General features: G+C 39.9%; 1 protein-coding gene and 1 long non-coding RNA gene across 2 annotated transcripts; both read right to left on the bottom strand.

The window, feature by feature from the left end:
- Positions 1-154: 154 nt before the first annotated feature.
- On the bottom strand, positions 155-12,509 carry LOC144520772 (uncharacterized). The gene is made up of 4 exons (XR_013502248.1): positions 12,373-12,509; positions 12,100-12,277; positions 10,472-10,567; positions 155-532 (listed from the first exon to the last, which is right to left on the bottom strand). It is a non-coding gene; the product is annotated as an uncharacterized LOC144520772 (long non-coding RNA).
- Positions 1,817-4,356, bottom strand: foxl2l (forkhead box L2-like). Its single transcript, XM_078254787.1, has one exon. The coding sequence runs from the start codon at positions 4,265-4,267 to the stop codon at positions 3,485-3,487; it is 783 nt and encodes a 260-aa protein (XP_078110913.1). The 5' UTR covers positions 4,268-4,356; the 3' UTR covers positions 1,817-3,484.
- Positions 12,510-21,850: the final 9,341 nt, after the last annotated feature.

Consider the following 21,850-nt stretch of genomic DNA (forward strand, 5'->3'; position numbering starts at 1 on the left):
CTTTCTTATTTTTTTAATCATAGATGGTTTTGATGTACTGTTCCGTTTCCTTACCAAAAGCAATAAAAGAAGATTTAGAGTTACCAAATTTGGCTTTGTGAATAGGCCTATGACATTTCCCTAAAATGATCAATAAATTAATTAGGTATATATCTTTCTGTTTTTTACTTTTGTTGTCATGGAAACCAAACAGTACATCTTTCCACAACAAAGAAAAATCAGAGACAAGTTTATCAGTAATGTATCGGGAGAGATCTTTCCAGAAAGTGGTGGTGTAGGGACATTGCCATAACAGGTGCACCATTGTTTCTGGACATATTCCACAAAAAGAACAGTTAACACATATGTCAAGCTTAAACCTAAAGAGACATTGCTTAGCAGGATAATACCTATGTATGATTTTGAAAGAGACTTCTCTTACTTTATTCGTAAGGAGGTATTTGTAAGGAAGGTTCCATATATTCCCCCAATTCAGGTTGTCAACAAAGTTAGACCGCTAGGGAACAACATTAGGGGTGCTGGTGACATCTCTCTGGAATAAAGAGCGAATGTTATGATTATTATTCCTCGTTGTGGTAGCGAAACATATATTACCAACTGAGGTCAACTTAGGGTCCAAAGCTGGTAGGCAATCTGGTTTTCTAGTCCCTTTTAAGAGAGTTAAAATACCAGATGGGATGGCATCCATAACAATTGCAAACTCTCTTGGGGTGATTGGAATGCCAAACGTGTGAAGAAATTCAGAATAATTCCATTGATCCATTATCATTTAGTAGTTGGGATACTAGAATTATGTTATTATTGAACCAGGTTTTATAAAATAAAGATTTATTCTTGAACTTAATAAGCTGATTATTCCAGATGAAGCACCTATGTGGGGACAAATTATGTTTGTAGATTAATGACCATGCTAAGAGCATTTGTTTGTGGAATTTAGATAAAATGAAGGGATTCTTTTCTATTTTATAATCACACAAAAGTAAATAGTCTAGACCACCAACCTTAGAGAAAATATAGTTAGGTATAAAATTCCATGTAGATGTGGGATTATTTAGAAAATGCTTTATCCAATTTATTTTAAAAGTAGGTTATTAAGGGTTGTAAAATCAAGAAAATGTAGACCACCACGTTCAAAGGTATTCATAATAACAGATTTGTTCACATAATGCGTCTTGTTTTTCCAAATCAAATTGAAAAGTAATATATCAATGGAATTACAGAGCTTTTTGTTGACAAACAAGGGGATAGCTGCATATGTAAGACGGGATAAACCTTTTGCCTTTGTCAACAATACTCGTCCTTTCAAGGATAAATCTCTCATTGATTAAGCTTTTTCTTTGTCTTATCACTAATCAAATTAAAGTTTACAGAGCATCTCTCCTCATTTTTCATTATAGTAATCCCTAGATAAGTAATCTTATCTTTGATTAGTATGTTACAAACCTGGGAGGTTCTTTAAGGGAAAAAAGTTCACACTTCTTCAGATTTAAGCAGAGTTCAGAAGCTGTGGAAAATAATTCTATTGTTTTGATAGCGATTGGGACTTAGCTGGCATTTTTTTTTAAATAATGTAGTATCATCTGCTAGTTGGGTGAGGATAACTTCTCTTTATGCAATTGAAATTGTGACTGCCTGGACGCGTTCCAATCTTCTTATATACTGTCTATGGTTCCAATGTGTTTTATTCATTCCTTCTTGTCGACTGTACCATACATTAAAACCACCCATGATTAAACCATTCCACAAATCTTACGGTTTTCACCATATTTTGAGTGTTTTAGATGGCAGTATTTATTAAGATCGAAATCAATCAGAATCAGAATCATAAAGGGTTTTATTGCCATGTACTTTTTTTAACACATACAAGGAATTTGTTTTGGTGTTGTTGGTGCACGTCACACATTCTCTAGATGGAAGGTATAAACAATATAAGTATAAGTATATGTACATAGTATGTATTAAAATAAATTAAAAATAAAGATAGAAATAAAAAAATAAAATAAATAAAGAGCAAAGAGCATTACAGCAGAGAGAGAACAGTGGCATGAAGAGCCAGGGGTGGAGAGTCAGGGTGGTTTCCGGGCCTTGTTGATAAGGCTAGTGGCGGAGGGGAAAAAGCTGTTCATGTGACGTGAGGTTTTGGTCCTGATGGACCTCAAGTGAATCACACTTATTACATGTATTTACTTCTAAGCACCGCGCAGTGTAGCCTAGTAGACGGAGAATATGATAGTGTTGGAATGTGAGAAGGGACATGTTTCCCATAGATATACTGACAATATCTATGTTAGTTTCCCTCGCTTGTGGTTTATGGATACTACTATGCATTACAATTCTTTTCTAATTACAAAATTAATAATGCATATAATCTACAAATAAATGTAGCCTATGATTATAAAGATAAGAAGTAATTAAAATGAGCCCCACCTGTCCTACATTATAGGCATTATAGGCTATGATACATTACATTATATTATTCTGAAATGGGCCATATTGATGATAAGTAAATGTATTTTTTGGTTCTTTAAGTAAAGTTTGATGCTAATACTTTTGTATTTTGACTTAAGTAGAATTTTGAATGCAGGACTTTTAACAGAGTAGGCCTAACAGAAGTAGTAGCCTAGTAGAATATCTTGTTCTTCCACCACCAATCATTTCAACAAAGCTTACATCTTAAGAGATAAACTACGTGGCAGTTCTATGCATCTGCTAGTTACTGTAATAGAAAAGCATATTGAAGCTTACATAATAGGCCTAAATCTAAAACTTGAAAAGTTATGCTCTAGCTTTTGTAGCAATATTACTAGTTTTACAATGAATGAATGAACACAGCCACAACGAATAGTAGATGAGTAAGTCAATCATTGAGAATATTTGATGCAAAAATAACATTTTATTTTAACAAACATTCACAATCGAATAAGAAAACTGATCAGTGCTTCGGTGTCATCAACTGTTGCATAGCAGCTCGGAGAATTGGAAAAAAAACAGAGAAAATAAATAAATAACATAGGCATAGTTACAAATATAGCCTATAGGCCTATTCAAAACAATAAAGAAAATAGGAAAATAATTAAAAAAAAAAGTAAAAATAAAACAAAAGTTTTGTATTATTTGGTTGCAAAATAATTCTACAACAAAAGAGGCATACACTAAGCCTCAGACTTAAATCAACTGTCTTCCTGCAATTCACACTTGATCGGGCATTTCTGAAGCAAAATGCGATGAGTAGCCTAGTCCTAGTTCTTATTAGCCTATACATCCATGTGAGTAGGCTACTGACTGTAATTTCTTGGCCTATCAATAAACTTAACCAACAGCTTATTTATTAAAAGTTAATAAACAAATTAATAAAACAAATTACAATTAACTTTACCTGACAAACAAATGACAGCCCAACTGAAATGCGTGAAACAGATGAACCTTGAGTAAGTGAACTGGCTGTCAAAGGACTGTCTGTCAATGGTTAGAATAGCTCAAAACCCTACTGGTCCAATGAATAAGCAAGCGGCGCCTCCGCTTGCCAGGTGGTGAGCTGCTGGTAGTTGCATGCTACCGAAACGCTGCTTCCGCCAGGGCTCATTGGCTGGGTCACTCCGCCGTATGGACACCCGTTGTGTGGCACCAGCACAGCCGGATGGTGGTAGGCGCCGTAAGGAGAGTGATGGAAGTGGGGGGGCGAGCAGAATGAACTCACCGGGCCGCTTGGGGACACGCTGCGGGTGTGCCCAGTGATGACATGGGGTGTTGGGTATCCGGTTGGCTGGGACAGACTCCAGGAGCTGCTCACATAAGGCTGCAGGTAGAGCGGCTCGGGATAGTCCACGGAGCTCCCGGTCAGGTAAGGCACGCTCTGGGTATAGGGTCTTCTCACCCTCCTCCGCCGGCGGTAGTTCCCCTTATCAAACATGTCCTCAAATGCGGGGTCCAGCATCCAATAGTTGCCTTTCCTGTCCCCTCGGTTTTCCCTGGGAATCTTGACGAAACACTCATTGAGAGACAAATTGTGCCTGATACTATTTTGCCACCCTTTTTTATTCTTCTCATAGTAGGAGAACTTGGAGATGATGTATTCGTATATTCCGCTGAGCGTTTGTCTCTTGTCGTGGCTGTCCTTGATGGCCATGGCAATGAGAGCCACGTATGAATACGGCGGCTTCTGCTGACCGGTCTCCTCCGCACGTTTGGGCTCAGAGGGGTACAAGTTGGAGCTGATGTCCAAGAGCTGCACTCCCTGGTCGGCGGGGGATTCCTTCTCTGCATCCATGGCTCAGGTATCCGCTTGTGCGTCCTACAGGGGCAAAGAGCTGCAATCTGCCAAGGCAGCGCTATATGATTGTGTCCGCAGGTGCACACATACTCCTCCCACTGAGCGCATGCAGTTATCGCCTTCTTTCATCTCGCCGAGTTTCTCACGCTGTTGATGCTACTGTACGGGACTAGTATACAGTCTGTTTAGGTTGAAACAGGGGTCACAGGACATGTGTTTTAACATCAGGGCCGCCGACACCTTGGGAACACCGGGTCAGTTGGGTCAAGGGAGGGGCCAAAAGGGATCATTTAAAGGTTATTACCTTTAAAAAATCTGATGGAATAATTTGTAAAAAATAGGCTTCATGGGCCTATTTGTGAAAACTTTATAGGCTAGTAGGCTATTTGTGAGTCGCATAAAAGCTTGCTTTTTCATTTTCTTAATTTTCCCTTGACATATTGGTCGAAAACAATTTTTCTTTCCCTCCTTATTATGCAAACGTTTGTCTGTCATACTATAAGATCAAAAGTTTAACATAGCCAGACCCTCCCCTCCATGACACTGAAACAATGCTATTGGCAATTATTCAGAATCGAAGATAATGTCCTGACTATTCATTTTTGGAAAATAATAAAAAATATATTAAAAATGAACAAAACAAGGCTTGAAAGTGTTTTGTGGCCAGTTATTTATCACAAGTAGGCCTATGTACCTCAGTCTGCTTTTTATGAAGTTTAACCACTTATTTTAAGGTACATTGAAGAACTTGTCCCATAAACTTGCAAATAGAGCAATCAAAACTTACATTCAAAATTATGAAATCCAGCCTGCACTATATATTTATATATTTTTTAAGCTGTAAAAGAAACCACAGTGTAGGAATACCATAACACGTGTTTTTTTTAAATTTTGTATATATTTTTAAAGCTTTACACATTGTATTAACTCAGAGGTGCATGATAGTTGGGTATTTCAAGCACTTAATATGTTACAGAAAAGTATTGAGACTTGCAGTATCAGTGCAGCATACACCACCCACATACTGAAGCATGAACAGCAGGCCTGTCTGTCCGCTGACGATGGTAGATAATGATCACCTGCTCTCACCAGACAGTCTGTCTCCCCTGAACTGATAGGGAAAAACAGAGCTTAAAAAGTGAGCAACAAGTGGAGAAGCAACCACATCTTTGGCATGATTAAAGGCCATTTTGGGTTGACCATTGTTATCAATGTAAGGGTATTAATTGAAGTTACAATGAATACCTTTCTTAATGTTACAACCAACAGGGGGGAGGGACCCAACTGCAGGACAGAAACTCAGAAAATGGAATGGATAAGAAAAGGTGTATTGACTGGGTTCCAGGTGCTATGGTGCCATTCTCACGTTGAATGCAACACGTAGAGAAAACGAGACAGGGGTATTAATGTTACCGGCTAGGATAGCCTTTAGTAGCTGAGCACAGAGAGACAGGGTTAGAGACGAACCGGAACAAACACAGGAGATAACTTTTAAAGGCTACATTAAATTGAGAAGAACAAAGTAAAAAAAAAAAATGGACAACTTAAAGACAACATCAAGTACAACAGGAAAGTCAAACTAGACAATAGGAAAAACAAGAGAAAAAGAAAATTCCCTAAAGAAAGTGTGACGAGCTAGCAGGAGCTTTTTGCTAGGAGAGAAGAAATAAGGACACAGATACTCATAAGGGAGTAAGTAGGCCTACATATAACTCAAAGTAGAAACAACACCCCTGGACTGTTGAACATCTTAAATCATAGACTGTGTTTGTTGACAGATGACTGTTACAAATACTAAGAATAATTTAGATAAGCCATTTGAGCTGAGGTCAAACAGTGACAGTTGGAAACCCAAAGTGGCAGTTAGAATCAGTGGCAGCTAAATCAGCCAAATTATTATTTTATACATCCGTAATAAATTTACTTCCAAAATTAATTAAAGAAACCTGACCAATGCAATCAAAACAGCAGCCACCCCTCCTTCTTTGTCCAGAGCAGAACATGAGGGACAGCATCAACATACACTATCCACCAGACATTCAAATTGACACAAGATGCACATTTAAACAGGAGCTCCTTAAAGGACAGCCAGAAACCCGTTTGCTGATATTTTTTATAGTGGAGAATTGAAGATGTCTTGTCTATTAATTTTTTGAATACAGTTCAGTTGGCTACAATACAGAATTAAGGAGACCATGACTCTATTAAACCCTGCCATTATTTTTAACTACATTTTAAAGGGGTGATAGGATGATTATATAGGGTATTTCACACTGTTCCTTAAGGTCTCCTAATAGGGTATGTAACATTGGTTGGGCTGAACATGGCCCGATTGCTATTCTATGGGCCCTTAACTACCCTGTGAATATCGCCCTGTTTGGAACAAGAGCTTTTCTTCCAAATATGGTATGCTCATGAATATTTAGATGAGCTGTGCGCTGATTGGTTGAGCGAACCACATACACTGGAGACGAGACAGCAGGTCTCATATTTCAGACACTGCAACGTTATTCATTGTTTGTCTGCTATTTCGTTATTAAATTCACTTCTGAGACTTTTTTATGCGAGAAATCAACTATATAAAGCTCAATATGGGCTGTTTTACAAAAATTGATGGCTAATTGCAAATTTGGTAAGATGTGTCGGACTTCAGGAGCTCCACACAGTCTGATGAGAAAGCGGAAGCCTGCTGGGCTCCATACCCAGTGAAAGTCACCGTTTCTGGGTTATTGGACTATCGGGGCTCGGGGCCGGCTGCCAGCTGCCGGCATAACTATTGTATATTTACAGTTTGAATTTCGTCACGGCATGTATATCACAGCTACCCTAAGGTCTTACAAAGCTAACACTTTTGTCCGATTTCAATTTAAGGCATTTTTGTGTTTTTCAGAGGTCTCGTTAGGAGGAGCTACTGCAGGCCCTGGAGCTCGGTCAGGGCATCGGCGTTTGGTAGTCCAGTAACCCAGAAACGGTGACTTTGCGCGGATATGGAGCACCGCGGGCTGCTGGCCATGACGGAGCTCCATCTAGCTCACAGCGGGCCGGGGTCTGTGAAGGAAGGACAGGCCGGGCGGTGAGGCAGCAACCCAGGCAGCACCGGCCGCTGAATTCCGACACACAGTTGGACAAAATTTGCAATTAGCCATCAATTTTTCGTAAAACGGCCCATATTTGACCTCTACATAGTTGATTTCTCGCATAAAAAATCTCAGAAGTGAATTTAGTGATAAAATAGCAGATGAACAATGTATACAATTTCTGAGATCTGTGCAAACTAGTCAGAAGACGTGGGAGGTGTAGCCTATAAAAAGTCAGGTAAATGTTGGGGCGTGACAAAAATAGAGACCAGAGCCAAATAAGGTACAGCCACATAGTTGACGTCAACTATGAGCTTCGTTGAGATTTGCCCGTTTTCAGAGGCAGTTTCAAATTGTGAAATTTGCAGAGGAAAGAGGTGTCAATGGGATTTTGAGGTTCTATGTATGTCCTATTTACCCACCAAACTGTCGTTATTCAACTATGACAAGGTAAAATCGGTTTTGCATTCTATCACCCCTTTAATGGAGAATCATCACTCAGACTCTAAAGCGGTAAATACTGATGATAAGCGGTAAAACCGTGAGGTAAGGTAAGGCGCAGAGCTTCAGAAGCAAAGCACAGTGCAGGTATACGTCATCACTGCTTCTGGCTACCTCTTTATTTCACTGGTTGCGCTTTGAAAGGTCAGTGGTAACGAGGTCAAAGTCAAAATAATTTGAACTTTGAGCCCAGCGCTCAGTGGCAATTTCGAGCAGTGCTCCACGCCAAGGGTAGCGCTTCCTCCGAGTTGTCTTCACCACTCTCCCCATAGGAAAACAATGGCACAGCCAGTGCAGAGTGGTTTTACCGTGAATCATGTGTAAGCGGCTAAAGAAATGTAGGCCTATTGCAGACTCTATGATCACATGTTTTCCAATGAAAATGAAAAATGTTCTGACCCGACAAAGAAATGCATATAAAATGATACACCAGACAATTCAAACAAAGAACTCTTGGCAAGTAAAGGTTCAGGCCACCCTGTACTGTAAACTAAATTATTTGACAATGTACAGCTTGTCTGGTGCATGTAATCAAGGTATAAATAATGAAAAATGGTACAGTCAATCACAGGATGTTTTTCTTGATGGTCAGGACGTTTTCTTTTAGAAAATGTAGGCTTCATGGCCACAGAGAGTAAAGGAGTTACTTTTCCTGACTCTGGAGCAAATTATGCACACACACTGTGCAGGAATTAATCCTGATGGACTCATATGTCTCATCTGCTCTCCTGAACTTCCCTCTCTGATTTCTTAGTTTTTAATAACTAATGAAAATGACAAAAGGAAACTGGACAGCGCTCTGTCCTATTTCTCACAGAGAAAGCTAGATTTACCTCCTGATGTATGAGCGAAGCAAGGCGCCAGGCTAAACACAATCTGTGTAGTTGAAGTTATCTGAGACTAAAGAAGAATGCAGCAAAACTGCCAAAAACAAAGATCATGAACGCTGCTTAGACAACAGAAGAATAAAGAGTTACAGTCCTCAAACATCCTTAAACAACCCTCAAGTCTGACCCAGAACTTTATTATACTAAAGACCTATAGTCATGTGTCTTCAAGTGATACACAGCCTTCACATTTAAAGTGAATTACATAAATTGATTATAAATATTTATATTGGTGCGAACATACTTGTATTTACAGCGTCAAGTATTTAAAGTTCTTTCTTTTTTATTTTCAATACAGCAATAGTTTTAAGAATCATATAGCATATTCTCTCTGTATTCCTACATCAATTTAGGCCCTGAAAGCACACAACATCTCTAAAATCAAAGGATTATTAAAGTTGAGAGTGTGCCACCCACCATCTACTGTAGGTAATACAATGACTCTGGATAAGTACCTCATACAACCCCACTTGAAAAGATCCAAACTATCCCATTAAAGGCTGTTTTCTATGCTGTTTTTTTGCAAAATATCTCTATGTCGTGTTATTGTGTATTAACATAATTATATAAAAATATAAAAACTGTAAGTCAATTCAACAACCTAACTTGTATAATGACCAGTTTCCAATAAATCATGAATGTAAACTTACAGTTAACAGAGTTATACTAACACAATAAAATTAGCATGTACTAAAAGTTATATGCCACTGACATAACATTACATTTTCCTGTTAATCTCATAATGATTATTCTCTTTTTTTTTTAGCCCAGCATGTTTCGGATTAGGGTGGCACCTAAATCATGGTTGCAGCTGTCGCCGTGGTCCTGCTGCACGCCCTGCTACGCCCTGCTACGCCCTGCTATGCCATTAACTACTACAACTACTATTTCTAGTCACTGTTCCATTATCTTTATTGTGACTATTATTGCCACTGTTCATCACACTCCCAACTGGCACCGTCAGACACTGCCTACCAAGAGCCTGGGTCTTTCTGAGGTTTCTCCCCTTAAGCCCCTGACACACCAACCCGACGGCTGACCGTCGGCAGAAAAGGGATGAATAAATTGCTGCATAAAAATTCACCAGAATGCAGGAAATGAAGTGTTTGACGCTCAAAATTTTATGAGGGATTTATGATACAATTAAATGCTGATTGATAATACTGGAATATAAAAATTATATATATAATAAAGTACACAGTAACACATGTTTTGTGATAATATATAATATATGCATGTGGGATAAGTTTCTTTTTCAGTGTTTTTAAAAAAGAAACATTCTCTGCAGAGAAAGTTACTGTACATTAACTTAAGGACAGTTTTTAAATATTGGTACTTTACTTGAATATTTTCATTTTGTGACAGTTTCTGCTCCACTACCTTTTGGAAGGAAATATTTTACTTCTCTATTACATTTGTCTGACAGCTCCCTTGAAAAACATACAGTATGATGACTGTGTGTGTATGTGTATTTAAAGTAGCAAACAGTACCACCTGAACCAACATTGTAATGACACCTAATGTAACAATACTGTAACAATCTGAGAGGGGCCTTTCTTTATTCTAGAGTCAATAAAGTAAGTATATTCTACATTTTTTACTTGTAATTGGGTCTTTTTTTAACATTCAAGTATTGCTTGAGTTACCAGCAGTCAGGATGAGCACTTGAAAGAAAGAAACCCTTTACTTTCAACCTGCAACAATCTGGAATTTCCCTGCAGTCATACCACAAATACCTTTTATGCACAGATGATGTCTACACAGCTGCACGTCCAACACTCCTCCTAACAGATCAGGTGGCTCAACACCTTTGCTTCTCTTCTTCCTGCATGCTGACATGGGTAAAAACATTGACTGGTATGTGTTGTTGAGGTTGAGGCAACAGGATACCCTGATGTTTGTAAGTGAGATGAGTAACATTGTGATGAGGGACATTGTGACAGGTGACAGGTTTTCTCAGCTCTGGGCTTAAATTCGTTACTACACAGACCACTGTATGGAGAACCGTCCTGATCCTGTTCACAACTCATGACACACATTACAAATCAATTGTGTACCAATACAACTAAGTAATGCTATCTCTTGAGAGATTTACTTTTGGCTAATGTTAAGTAGTATTTCAGTTAGTAGTTTAGGCTATTTTCATAGCAGACTATTACAATTGTCATAATAAAAAATGCACAGGTGTTACTAGTAACAGTAACAATGGCTCCATTGTATTCAAGTGTCTCAGTGAGCCATGACAGTTAGACAGTGAGCCAGCATGCACAATGCCGGGACCTTAACATAAATTAAAATACTGATATGTTACTATGAATTGCTTTAGTCTAACAATCAGTCGTGTAAAAAAGAATGGATTATATTTCAACCTGACAAACATTTTTTTTGTTTAGTCGGCTTCTTCCAATGGCTTTTAAAATGTGTCATCAGGAACTGATTACTGCATAAAATTTACACGCAGAAGATAAACGTGTAGTTTGTAGGGCTGTCAAAATAACGCGTTAATTTCGATTAATTAATCTGAGAAAAAAATAACGCAGATTAATCCATTCCATATTGCCGTTTGACCCGGAGCCGTTCTAGCCACCATTCGACTGTAAAATGAAGGAGGGAGACGAGAATGTGCTGCCTGGATTATTGATTGGAACATTTACTTGTAAAAATCTTCTTCCTGAATAGGGTTGGGTACCGAAATCTGGTGCCACTGATATGTCTGCGCTTCTCTCTGATGCTCTGAAACAGACGATACAGGCAACACAAACACCGCTGCATGTGACGCTAGTTAACACTATACTCGACAGCAGCAAACGTTAGCCTACCACTAGCTAGTAGCTGGATTAAAAACGGTTAAAATGCTGACAGCTAACGCTAAACGGTGTAAAGTGTGACTATTTTACTGTAGAGGATTCAACACAGGGATGTAACAATCTGCAGCTGCTGTTGTTGGAAAAACAACACGGACGGTGTGTTCAATGAAACTGGTAAACTACAGCCTTGTGGTGCATTCGAAGTTATTGTTAAATGTCCTTTTCCCATCTGGTGGTTGTTTTTGTCGTTCAACAGCAATTTACTAGTGAAATAAGTTATTGTTATAGTTATTACATTATTATTAAATCATTTCATTTTGACCATATGGCCTTAACAATAAACAAGCCATTCTTTAATGTTGCCGACTGTTGTTTAGTAGGCTACCTTACCGTAACTTTCTTAAAAAGTATCGGTTCAGGCACAGTTAATTATGTATGTGATTAATTTCGATTAATTAATCACAGAGAATGTAATTAATTAGATAAAAAATTGTAATCGATTGACAGCCCTAGTAGTTTGATTGCAGTTTGGCGAACAGGTGTAAAATCTGACTCACCAGGGCACCTGTAAAGCTGTGATCAGTGATGAAAGGAAATGACAGTATGTGTTGTGGCTTCTGTCTAAACACAAGTGCATGTGGCAGACCAAAGCCGACTCCTCGACTGACAGTAGTCATTTTAGGCACCACTCCCAGACTTCCCTAATCCATGGACTATACGAAACGTGAATTCCCTCTGTTAATGACAGAACAAACAAAACACTTCAGTCAACATCAGAGACAAAACAAGAATGTCTGAGTAAAAGGTTTTTAGTCACAAATGTTGTTTACCATATTTCACGTGTGTTCACATCCTGAACATGATACTCATTTTGGGCATGTATGGCTATTTCACAGGTGATACGTGTAATAATTTCTTTCACTCCTCAGACTATGCTTGTTGGCTGAATTCCCATGTTAGGTGCGGCTCTCTCTCAGGTGATGAGATGCTCTAGTTCCTTGTTCAGTTCATGATGCCATTGACCCGTGCCTCCTCCCAGAATGCATCCCTTTGTCAGGTTCTACATGACAGCCTGTCAGCCAGCCCTATGCCAATTTGACCCTGCAGCCCACATCTCCAGTAAACCACTCCCAACTCCAACCTCTACTTTTCTGTTTGCATAGGCTGCGTAAATTGAGGTTATCACATTCATAGAAGATGATAAATGTTGATGATTGCCTCAGGTTTAGGGTAAAAATAACTGTTGCACTCTCCTGTAAGTTACCAAAATATGATCTCTGCCAAGATAAAGTCAACAAGGATTCCTCAGTGGCTGATTGCATGCTTACAGTGTCTTTTTTTGGGGGACTGATAAAAACCTCAGTATATAATTGAATAGCCTCACAATTACACAGATAGTGTTTTTCCAATGTGCACTTTACATTTAAGCACTTTGCTGATGTTCTCATCTAAAGAGACTTTTCAGCATCTCATCGAATTATTACTGGACAGAATCAAACTGACAAGCTTCCTGTTTGACTTGTTTCCTCACTCCAGATCAACCTGTTGCCACATGTGTGTTTATTTGGAGCCATTATGCAAAGTTTTGCTACAGTAATCACTTGCCCCTTTTCACAGAACAAATGGGAGTAGGTTACTAATGTCAGATAGTAGTGAGGTTTGTGACATATCACTGACAAATGACTACTGTTGAACTCACCGCAGCCTCTCCCAGTTAGCATGAGTTAAGATCACATTTATCTGATAAAGACACTGCCAAATACCAAGCTTGTCTGAATAAATACTATACGTGTCCCCACATGAGAATATTTCTTTTCAGCTCCCTCACAAACTTTGTTACTGTTATTGCAGTAATAAAACAGAATTCTCTTGTTAGGATTTAGGACTTAGGATGCTTTTATTGTAATTGGCTTAATTCCCCAGTAGGTAAATCCTCTAGTATTTAAAGAAAAGGGAGAGGTTGTCTGCACACTGAAATTTTCCCAAAAAATTAATTGATGCAATGTTTCCACCTACAAAGTCTTTGTCAGACAAATATCCATGCGAACAAAAGCAGGTATATACACATACAAAAAAATGACCTCCAGCTTCACCACCAATTAGGAGATCACACGATACAAGATAACACATAATATCCAAATAATGTCTTAAAGAAAAAACTGTGACCCATACAGGACAGATATTTGTGAGGACAGATATGTGATACATGTGATGATTTTCTTTTAAAGAGAAAAATGGTCTTTAGTCTTTTCTGTACCCAGTTGGGGCTTGATGTGCACACAATTCACCTTCTGTGCTTTGAATAAGTCAGCGCAGTATGCATTCAGTACGCTACTTCTAATTGTTACTCTCCTGTGCCATCTTGTGGAGGTGAATGGAAAACTACTTATTATTCAGATGAGGCCAGTAGACGCCTCAATCTTAACACTCCTCAACCCCAATCACGATGTTACGTTATTTGATTGATACATCAAATAAAGATTATAAAAAAACACAATAGATGTGCAGCATAAAAACAAAATTTTAAATGTACCATCTTCAGAAGGGGAAATTTGGTATTGCAGCAGCACAAAGACAGAGAAGTAAGTACTGATAAATAGAGAAAAAGTAATACAAAAATAAATAAGGAGTAAGATAAAATAATATAATAATTAAACAGAAATAGAACAATAAAAAAAAACAATACAAGAGCAATTCAAGTCAAAATTACAAGGCAAGCAATATGCACACAGTACCCACATCCAGTGTTGCACCTTAAACTAATAGTGTAGTCTCTAATCAGACATAGTTGTGTGATTAGTTGGAGTAAAGTCAACAAAGTATATACTAGACACCATAGTGTGTACTCCTGTAGTATGATACAGGATTACACATGAAACATTATATTACATCTATTATACATATTTATGTCAAAAATATTCACATGCAAAAATATATACATTTTATGTGATAAAAAAATAAATTGAAATAGTTTGGTGTTAATACAAGGTACACAAAGGTTAACATGTACATGAAGTAATATTCTGCTTTATTTGTATTTCTGGCAGCAGAGGGCAGCAGACTGACACTCTTCAAGGCTGCAGAATGAATGTGTGAATCTTCAAAATTTTTGAAGAACCTGCTTATATTGAATGTCAAGATGTTTTAACACTACCATGTGAAGTATAGTGTAAAATGCCTGTTGTAGTGTAATGCATGAAGTTTGCTCTCACTATCACACTATCTAAAAGAAATCAGGAAGGATTATCATAAACAACAAATTAAAACATTTAGGGACCTAACAATAATGCATATCATTCATTTTGTTATTACAGGTTTGGTTTATCTTGTGGTATCATACCAGTGAATGCAGCACAACAGACATAGTATACATAGGTCAGATTGTCATTTTTTCAACATATGTTTTTGCAGAAAATGCCGCAGGTTTATGACTTTTCAACCCCATACCATGACCTCAGACATAAAAAATAAGGACGAAGGATGTATGCTGGATGAATCTTAACATGTTGATACAATGTGGGGTGTAACCCATGAATCAAAAGATTATCAAACAAAGGGGCTTTCTTTTAACTCAGGCAAAAGTGGGAAAAATTTTTGCCCATTACATGAATTCAGCCCTAAAAAAATGTCAATGCTTGTTTTGTTATGCCCTGTGGTGCCTCCATAGTTTTAATGCTCCTTGACTTGGTGAGAAGGTTGGTAAACAACATCCAATGTTGGACCTGGTGACCCCTCAGTTTTTGTCATTCCGACACGTCCCGTTCCAGATAACTTTGAAGTCAAAGACAAAAAGAGGAAAATGTATCCCCAGGGTCTTTGGAATTCATGTGAGGAACCACAAAAACAACACTTCATCAGAGGCACCATTCAGAATGGTGATCAGCAATATATGGGGACATTCAAATGAGAAGCATTGTGTGATGGAAAAGCCAAAGAGATTTGTCTCGTCCCTGGCCCCTTCCTCCTTTTTACCATCCTCTCATGAGTGACTTTGATGTGGACAAGATGATTGAAAAACAAAGCAGTGTGGCTCGATTTAATTCCAGTGGAGAATAGGTTAGTGGAATGAGTGGGTGGGATGGGGAAGCAAGGGGGAGAATGCAGTTTCATAAGCAAGTAACAAGAAAATCACATTTCAGTCAGAGTATCAATCTGCCATGTAAAGGGGGGGAGCGTAGAGGAAAGAGGGAGGGAGATGAGAATATACAGAGCAGGGTAAAGTGAGCGGGGTGTGAGAAAAGGAGCTCCAGTTGATCGGTCTTTAGAAAAGGCCCCCCACTCTCCTGCTGGGTCCTGCTCAGCTCTTGTCCTCCTGGTACAATGCTGGTGGAGCGGCTGCCCCCACCACCATCCCAAAACCCCCACACCATGTGCCCCCCAACTGCCCTCCATGTGCTGGAGCTACGCTGACAGCCTGGACCCCAGACCCCAGCATATGGAGGCCAGACCAAAAGGCCTGCTCTCCAATGTGCTCCACAGCTGGGGCTCTGCTGGAGTGGACAGCAGAGCTTCATGCAACCACATGCTCTCTTCACCCACAATGTTAAACTTCTTGATTGGTGTAGACAAGCTGAAAATCACAGATTTATAAGGTCAGTTCACCCAAATTAGGAAAAGAAAAACAGATTTTCTCATTTACTTCTAGTGATATCAGGCCATGCAGATACTGCTGGTTTTAACTGAACAGCTTTGGAGATATATCTGTTTTTATATTTCTGCCAACTCCCCAATACAGAAGGTCTTTTTTACAGCAGACATTTCAACTTGTCATAGTAGATCACTGGATGGATTCCACTCCTGGAAGCTAATTGCTTCTGGTTTCTTTAATATTACCTAGTATTTCAGCTAAAGTTAGAATATGGCCTTTTCTTTTTCTTTTTTACAGCATTTTGACTGGTCATAGTTGGAAAAGCACAGGTGTTACTAATAACAATAATGATGTCCAAGTAAGTAATGACAGTGTGACAGTCAGCCAGCATGCACAATACCAGGACCATGAAAATGAAGCAGCTAAGTGGATTTCAGCCATCATTAACTTTACTATGTACACCTGTTCATTTCCTATTGTGACATGACAAAATTACTTCTGTGAGAAAGGCCTGTGAAGGTAAATGAAATTTTGTTTGCAGGTGCTCAAAATATGACAATGTATATTTCCTGATACTGTCCACAGAACACTGTCAACAGTTTACATAGAGGATATTTCTTTGATTAAAAGTTTACCTCCATTGTAGAGTAAACTGACAGCTGAATATGCTGCACAAAGACCATGATTATTATTCAGTTTCAATGTATATTGTTGAAGTAATCAAATCTATAGAAGTAAAACAAATTCAGATTTGAATACTGGCCGCTGCAAAGGACTCAGCACACGCTCTTACTGTGTGATCTAAAGGTCTAGACAAAGCATTTGAGAATGTTTCCTCCTAACTTCAATACTTTGTTTAATACAACTTTAAACGGCCTCAATTAGGCACTAGAACAAGCAGATGCAGAAATATGACTAATAATAATAATAATAATAATAACCTTAACCATTTTCATTAAAAAAATTAAAGGAAAATATGAGTAATATTGGCGATGAAGAAGTTTCAAAAAAATATAGATAAATACATACAGGTCCATTTCCACTTAAAGGAGGAAATGACATCACTGATACAACCACTGTTAGGCCACAGGACCAACCCGTAAACTGAGCTCCAGAAACTCTCTTATTTACACTTTTACAAATCATGTAGACCCAATGAATCAAGTACACTTGTTGGTTGCAGCGGAAGCTTTAATTTTTGGCCTGTCCTCGACCCTTCAATTCTGGCGTGAACTAATGTTGACTCATGGCAGGAATATGTGGCCATTATGATGCTAATGGCAGCTTTAACCACCTACTTAACCACATAGCCCTCGCTCTATACAGCTCCACTCAACCTGATCCCAGTGTGTGTGTGTGTGTGTGTGTGTGTGTGTGTGTGCGTGAGTGAGTGTGAATGTGTGAGATAGATAGACGGAGAGAGAGAGAGAGAGAGAGAGAGAGAGAGAGAGAGAGAGAGAGAGAGAGAGAGAGAAAAGAGCAGAGATATAAAAAAAAAGAAGGGAAAAGGTGATGTGGGAGGAAGCACTTGTTTTTATTGGGTCACTATTCAGTATAATGCTACAGTACAGTAATGCAGTGTTTCACATAAATAAGCATGTTGATTAAGGCAAGCCACTTTTGTTCATTTTTCTGCATCTTAAAGCTTTGTTTTTATTACACACAGGATTGTGTGGCTTGTGCTCATTACCTGTCTGGGTGGCTTTGGCTGTCAGACTTCAGTTGGTGGAGACAAGGGTCACCAGTTGGCAATATGACCCTTTAATACCTTGTGGATGCTTGCTGCTTGGCCTGGCATGGCACAATACAGTGCTGGAGCAAGGACAGGTGGTCATTAAAACTGCTGTAATCCCCTCCATGAATAGCTCATGGGCAAGAGAGAGAAAGCAAAGGAGGGAGAGATAGGGAGAGAAAGACAAAGAGAAAGAGACAGACAGGGGAACAGGGAGAGGGAGAGGTGAGGGTGGGGAGTGTTTGATGCTTGGACCGTGGGGCTCTTTAGCACAGTCTGCGGGCCGTGCTTCAGAGCGGATGTGTTAACAGTTTCAGGCTCAATGGAGGGAGAAATCCCCACAAAGGGAGGTGTACAAATATTGTGGGAAATCCGTCCGCTCTTTAATATTTCATGAAGGCCCACAATCTATTCATGGGACTCCATTCCTTTGGAGGGGCCCACATTCAGGCTCACTCTGCAGGCTCAATGGGCAGCCCTTAATTGAGTGCCCGCTCATTCTTCATCTCCCTGGCAGATTGTTCCCCATGAAAGCCCCTGCCTCTTCATCCTCCTCTTCTTCTCCCTGAGAGTGGCCAAAGAAAAGGGGGCATGCCTTGCTGGTGGTGCATGTGGGAGGGTGAAATAAGTGAGGGAGGGGGGTAGTTGTGGATCAAATATGATAATAGGGCAAGAGGGGATAGTAGTGCGCAGAGAGGTGGGGGTAGGGGGCTAATCCTTGGGGTGGGTGATGGAGAGAGGGCGAGAGGAGGGGGTTGCATTCCCCTAGATGGCAGGAGTGTGTGTGGTAGCTTGTCTGTGGGTGTGTGTCTATTGGGAAAGGTTGTGTGTTTGTGTGTATGTGTGTATGTGTTGGGTAGGGCCTGGTAAATGCTGCTTCACACAGAACACAGTTGGTGTCAACTGTCTTGTCATTTTTGCCTCTATTAGATAAAAGGAGTGGGAAAGACAGTAAGCAAGAGAGAAAGGAACCATGACATGCAGGGTTGGCTCACAACTTAGCCTAAAATCTCCTCCTAATGAACAAAGTTTCTTAATGGGTGCAACCAGTCATGAACAAAGATCAATAGTGAACACAGACATTTTCATCTTGCATGTTCTGTTTTTTTTTTTAAGATTAACATCAACAGCCCACTTAGACACATGGGTATTTGGGGTTCTGCTTCCTCTGTGTGAGTCAAAACGTCTATGTGTTTAAAGGGGCACTCAGCTGATTTTACACATGGTAATAAGTTTACTCATTAAGAGGAGCACTCCCCAGCCTGTGAAACAGTTGAATGATGTCTTCTGTGGCTCTGAAGGGGTAACCCTAAAAGACACAGGCTAGGTCTTATGCAAGATGCTATTGAGCTATACTGTATAATGGGAAATGTAGAATTTGATGTTTTTGGAGCTTAACCTACTAGGGACTAAAAGGATATCTCGGTCTCTGCTGCTTCGATTTTGACCATTGATTTAAAAGTCTGTCTTCTTTAAGTCCCTCAACTTATTGAAGTGTAATACTAAAACTTTGCAGTACCCCTTTAAGTGGAATGTTGATATTAATTTAATCAAAGAAAAATGCAAGAACAAAATGTGTGTGTTTGTGAATCCAGTGCTGATTTATCTGGAAAATATCTTGAACCCCCAAGCAGTGGAGCTTTCATTATCTCATTCTCTTCATTTTGACTTCTCATCACTCCAATGCATCCAAATGTCTTGGCACCACCTTCAGTCATGATAACAATGAAAGCAAGTTTGCCCAAATCTTTCACCAAATCATAGCCAGAACATTTGATTTATTGCTCAGATCTTCTTTTGAGAATCAGATCTCTGGCCGATCAAAACGCTTGTCTGCGGACTGTGTGGATGAAGATCTTGCAGATTAATGTTAACACTCCATCATGAATGTACACCTCATGCCTGCACTGAGCGCTTCATCCGGCCTAAGGCTGCCTTGGTGTCCTGGCTCAAGGTAGGCGGCCAGCTGGGAGTGTGACCTAGGGGCTCGGGCATAATCAAGGTTTCTGTGGGCCTCCAGCTGCAGGCTCCTGATCCCTGATTAAAGGTCATCCTGCTCCTTCTAAGGGCCTGTATGACCCTGGGAGCCTGGCTCGCTCCGAGTGACTCCCCTTCACCCTTCCGATGTGTGTCCAACAGGCTTATGCTAGCTCATGAGGGATGGAGAGGACATGCAGAGAGGAGTCCCAGAGAGAGGAAAATCCTCTACATCCACAACACAGACACACATTCACACACACACACACACACACACACACACACACACACACACACACACACACACACACACACACACACACACACACACACACACACACACACACACACACACACACACACACACACACACACACACACACACACACACATAGAAAACACAAGCAAAGATATACACACACAAACACTGGATGCATAATTTATCCCTGTGGTACCACGCCTGGTATCCAGCCCAAGCACCCCCCTGGTGGAGTGTGGCAGAGCCATGCTAAATGGATTCTGCAGAGGAAGAGATTTAAAGCTTTCATAGCGCTCAGTGTGTTCCAGGCGGCTGCATCTCAGGGCTTTGATGGATTGTTCTCAGGTTCATTTCTGGGTTTTTTGAGAGGTTTTGTAGTGGTAACCTGGCTGTGACTCAGTGCTGCCAGGGTTTACTGGAATTTGTATAAACGCAGGATTCAATTTAGTTTTAGAAGTGAATGTCCTGTAATCTCTGCAGGGTCCAGCCACACTAGTAGTTGTGGAGTTCGCTGGAGTATTGACCCTTTGAGGCTGCAGGAGGAGTAAGGAGAAGGTAAAGTTGTGCAAAACGAATACAAAGTAGCTCATCTTGCTTGTTAAACATACGCTTAATTACGATTAAGAAGTTTAGCTGTAATTTGAGTCTCCTGCAAGCCCCCCTTTAAAATACAGGGAGAAACATTATTTTTAGTTGAACGATATATAAAGAAATGAGAAACAAGTGTAATACTGTGAATTTAGAACTGAGTCTGGAATTATGCTGCAGTGCAAGAGCCTGGAGAAACAAGGGGCTTTGGCTGAATCTTGTAATATGATTGTACTTTGCTTGTTAACCCAACAATTGCAGATAATTAAATTCAATGACATAATCCCTGGCGGCCCATGGACTCAGGAGGAAGTGATTCAGGAACAGTCTAATCCAGCCATCTCCGGATATGGGACACTCTCACCATGCTGCTCCACTGGGCCTTTGTATCAGCAGGTATTAACGCCACAAATGCTGCCTGAGACTGAGATGGGTACATGATTAGGAGAACTGCTGACTGCCTTGGCTGAAAGCTCTGAGAAGGGGGAGTTGGCGTTAGCTTAAATTAATCAATGCATAACTTTGCACAACTTCTATTTTCCATGACTGCATCTCAGAAAATATTAGAACTGATCAAACCAATACTATTTACTTCTATCTTTTTTTATTTTATTCATTTTGCCTCCGAACAACACTATGAATACTTACCTTTTCTTAATTGCTCCAAGTGTTGTGTTAAAAAGCTTGACCTGCCGCACCCCTGGTCTATAAATTAATTCTGCTAAGTGGCAGCAGCACACAAGCCCCAGAATTATTTATACTTTTACTATTGGTCAGGGTGTCACTTAGATAAACACGGCGGAGGTTCATTTCATCTGAGCCACAAAAAGCCAGAGTGTGCCGCTACCAATGGCTCCGCTGAACTTTGACCCCGATGGGTCACAGAGAGCATTTGTCCCTCGGTAATTGGACAGAAGGGCCCTTTCGCTCTTCATTTAACCTTTGCGGCCCAAATCTTTCTTTGTCGACTACCATAAAGCCCCTGGTCCTGACCCAGTGTTTTCAGGCCTATCTTTCCACCCCCATCACAGGCCTTTGAAAGCCGGAGAAAAGCTGGAGTGTGCTTGCCCTGTCAGAGACAATGGCAGAGTTAGTGACCCCTGACCCTGCAGGCTGAGGCCTTTCTTCCTGGATCAGGCACTGCCTTTCGCTACGGTAGGTTAT

The sequence above is a fragment of the Sander vitreus genome, chromosome 7 (assembly GCF_031162955.1).
Source record: "Sander vitreus isolate 19-12246 chromosome 7, sanVit1, whole genome shotgun sequence".
Classification (NCBI taxonomy): Eukaryota; Metazoa; Chordata; class Actinopteri; order Perciformes; family Percidae; genus Sander; species Sander vitreus.

Coding starts and splice junctions, on each gene's coding strand:
- foxl2l (XM_078254787.1), bottom strand. CDS start 4,267: ATGGATGCAGAGAAGGAATCCCCCGCCGACCAGGGAGTGCAGCTCTTG.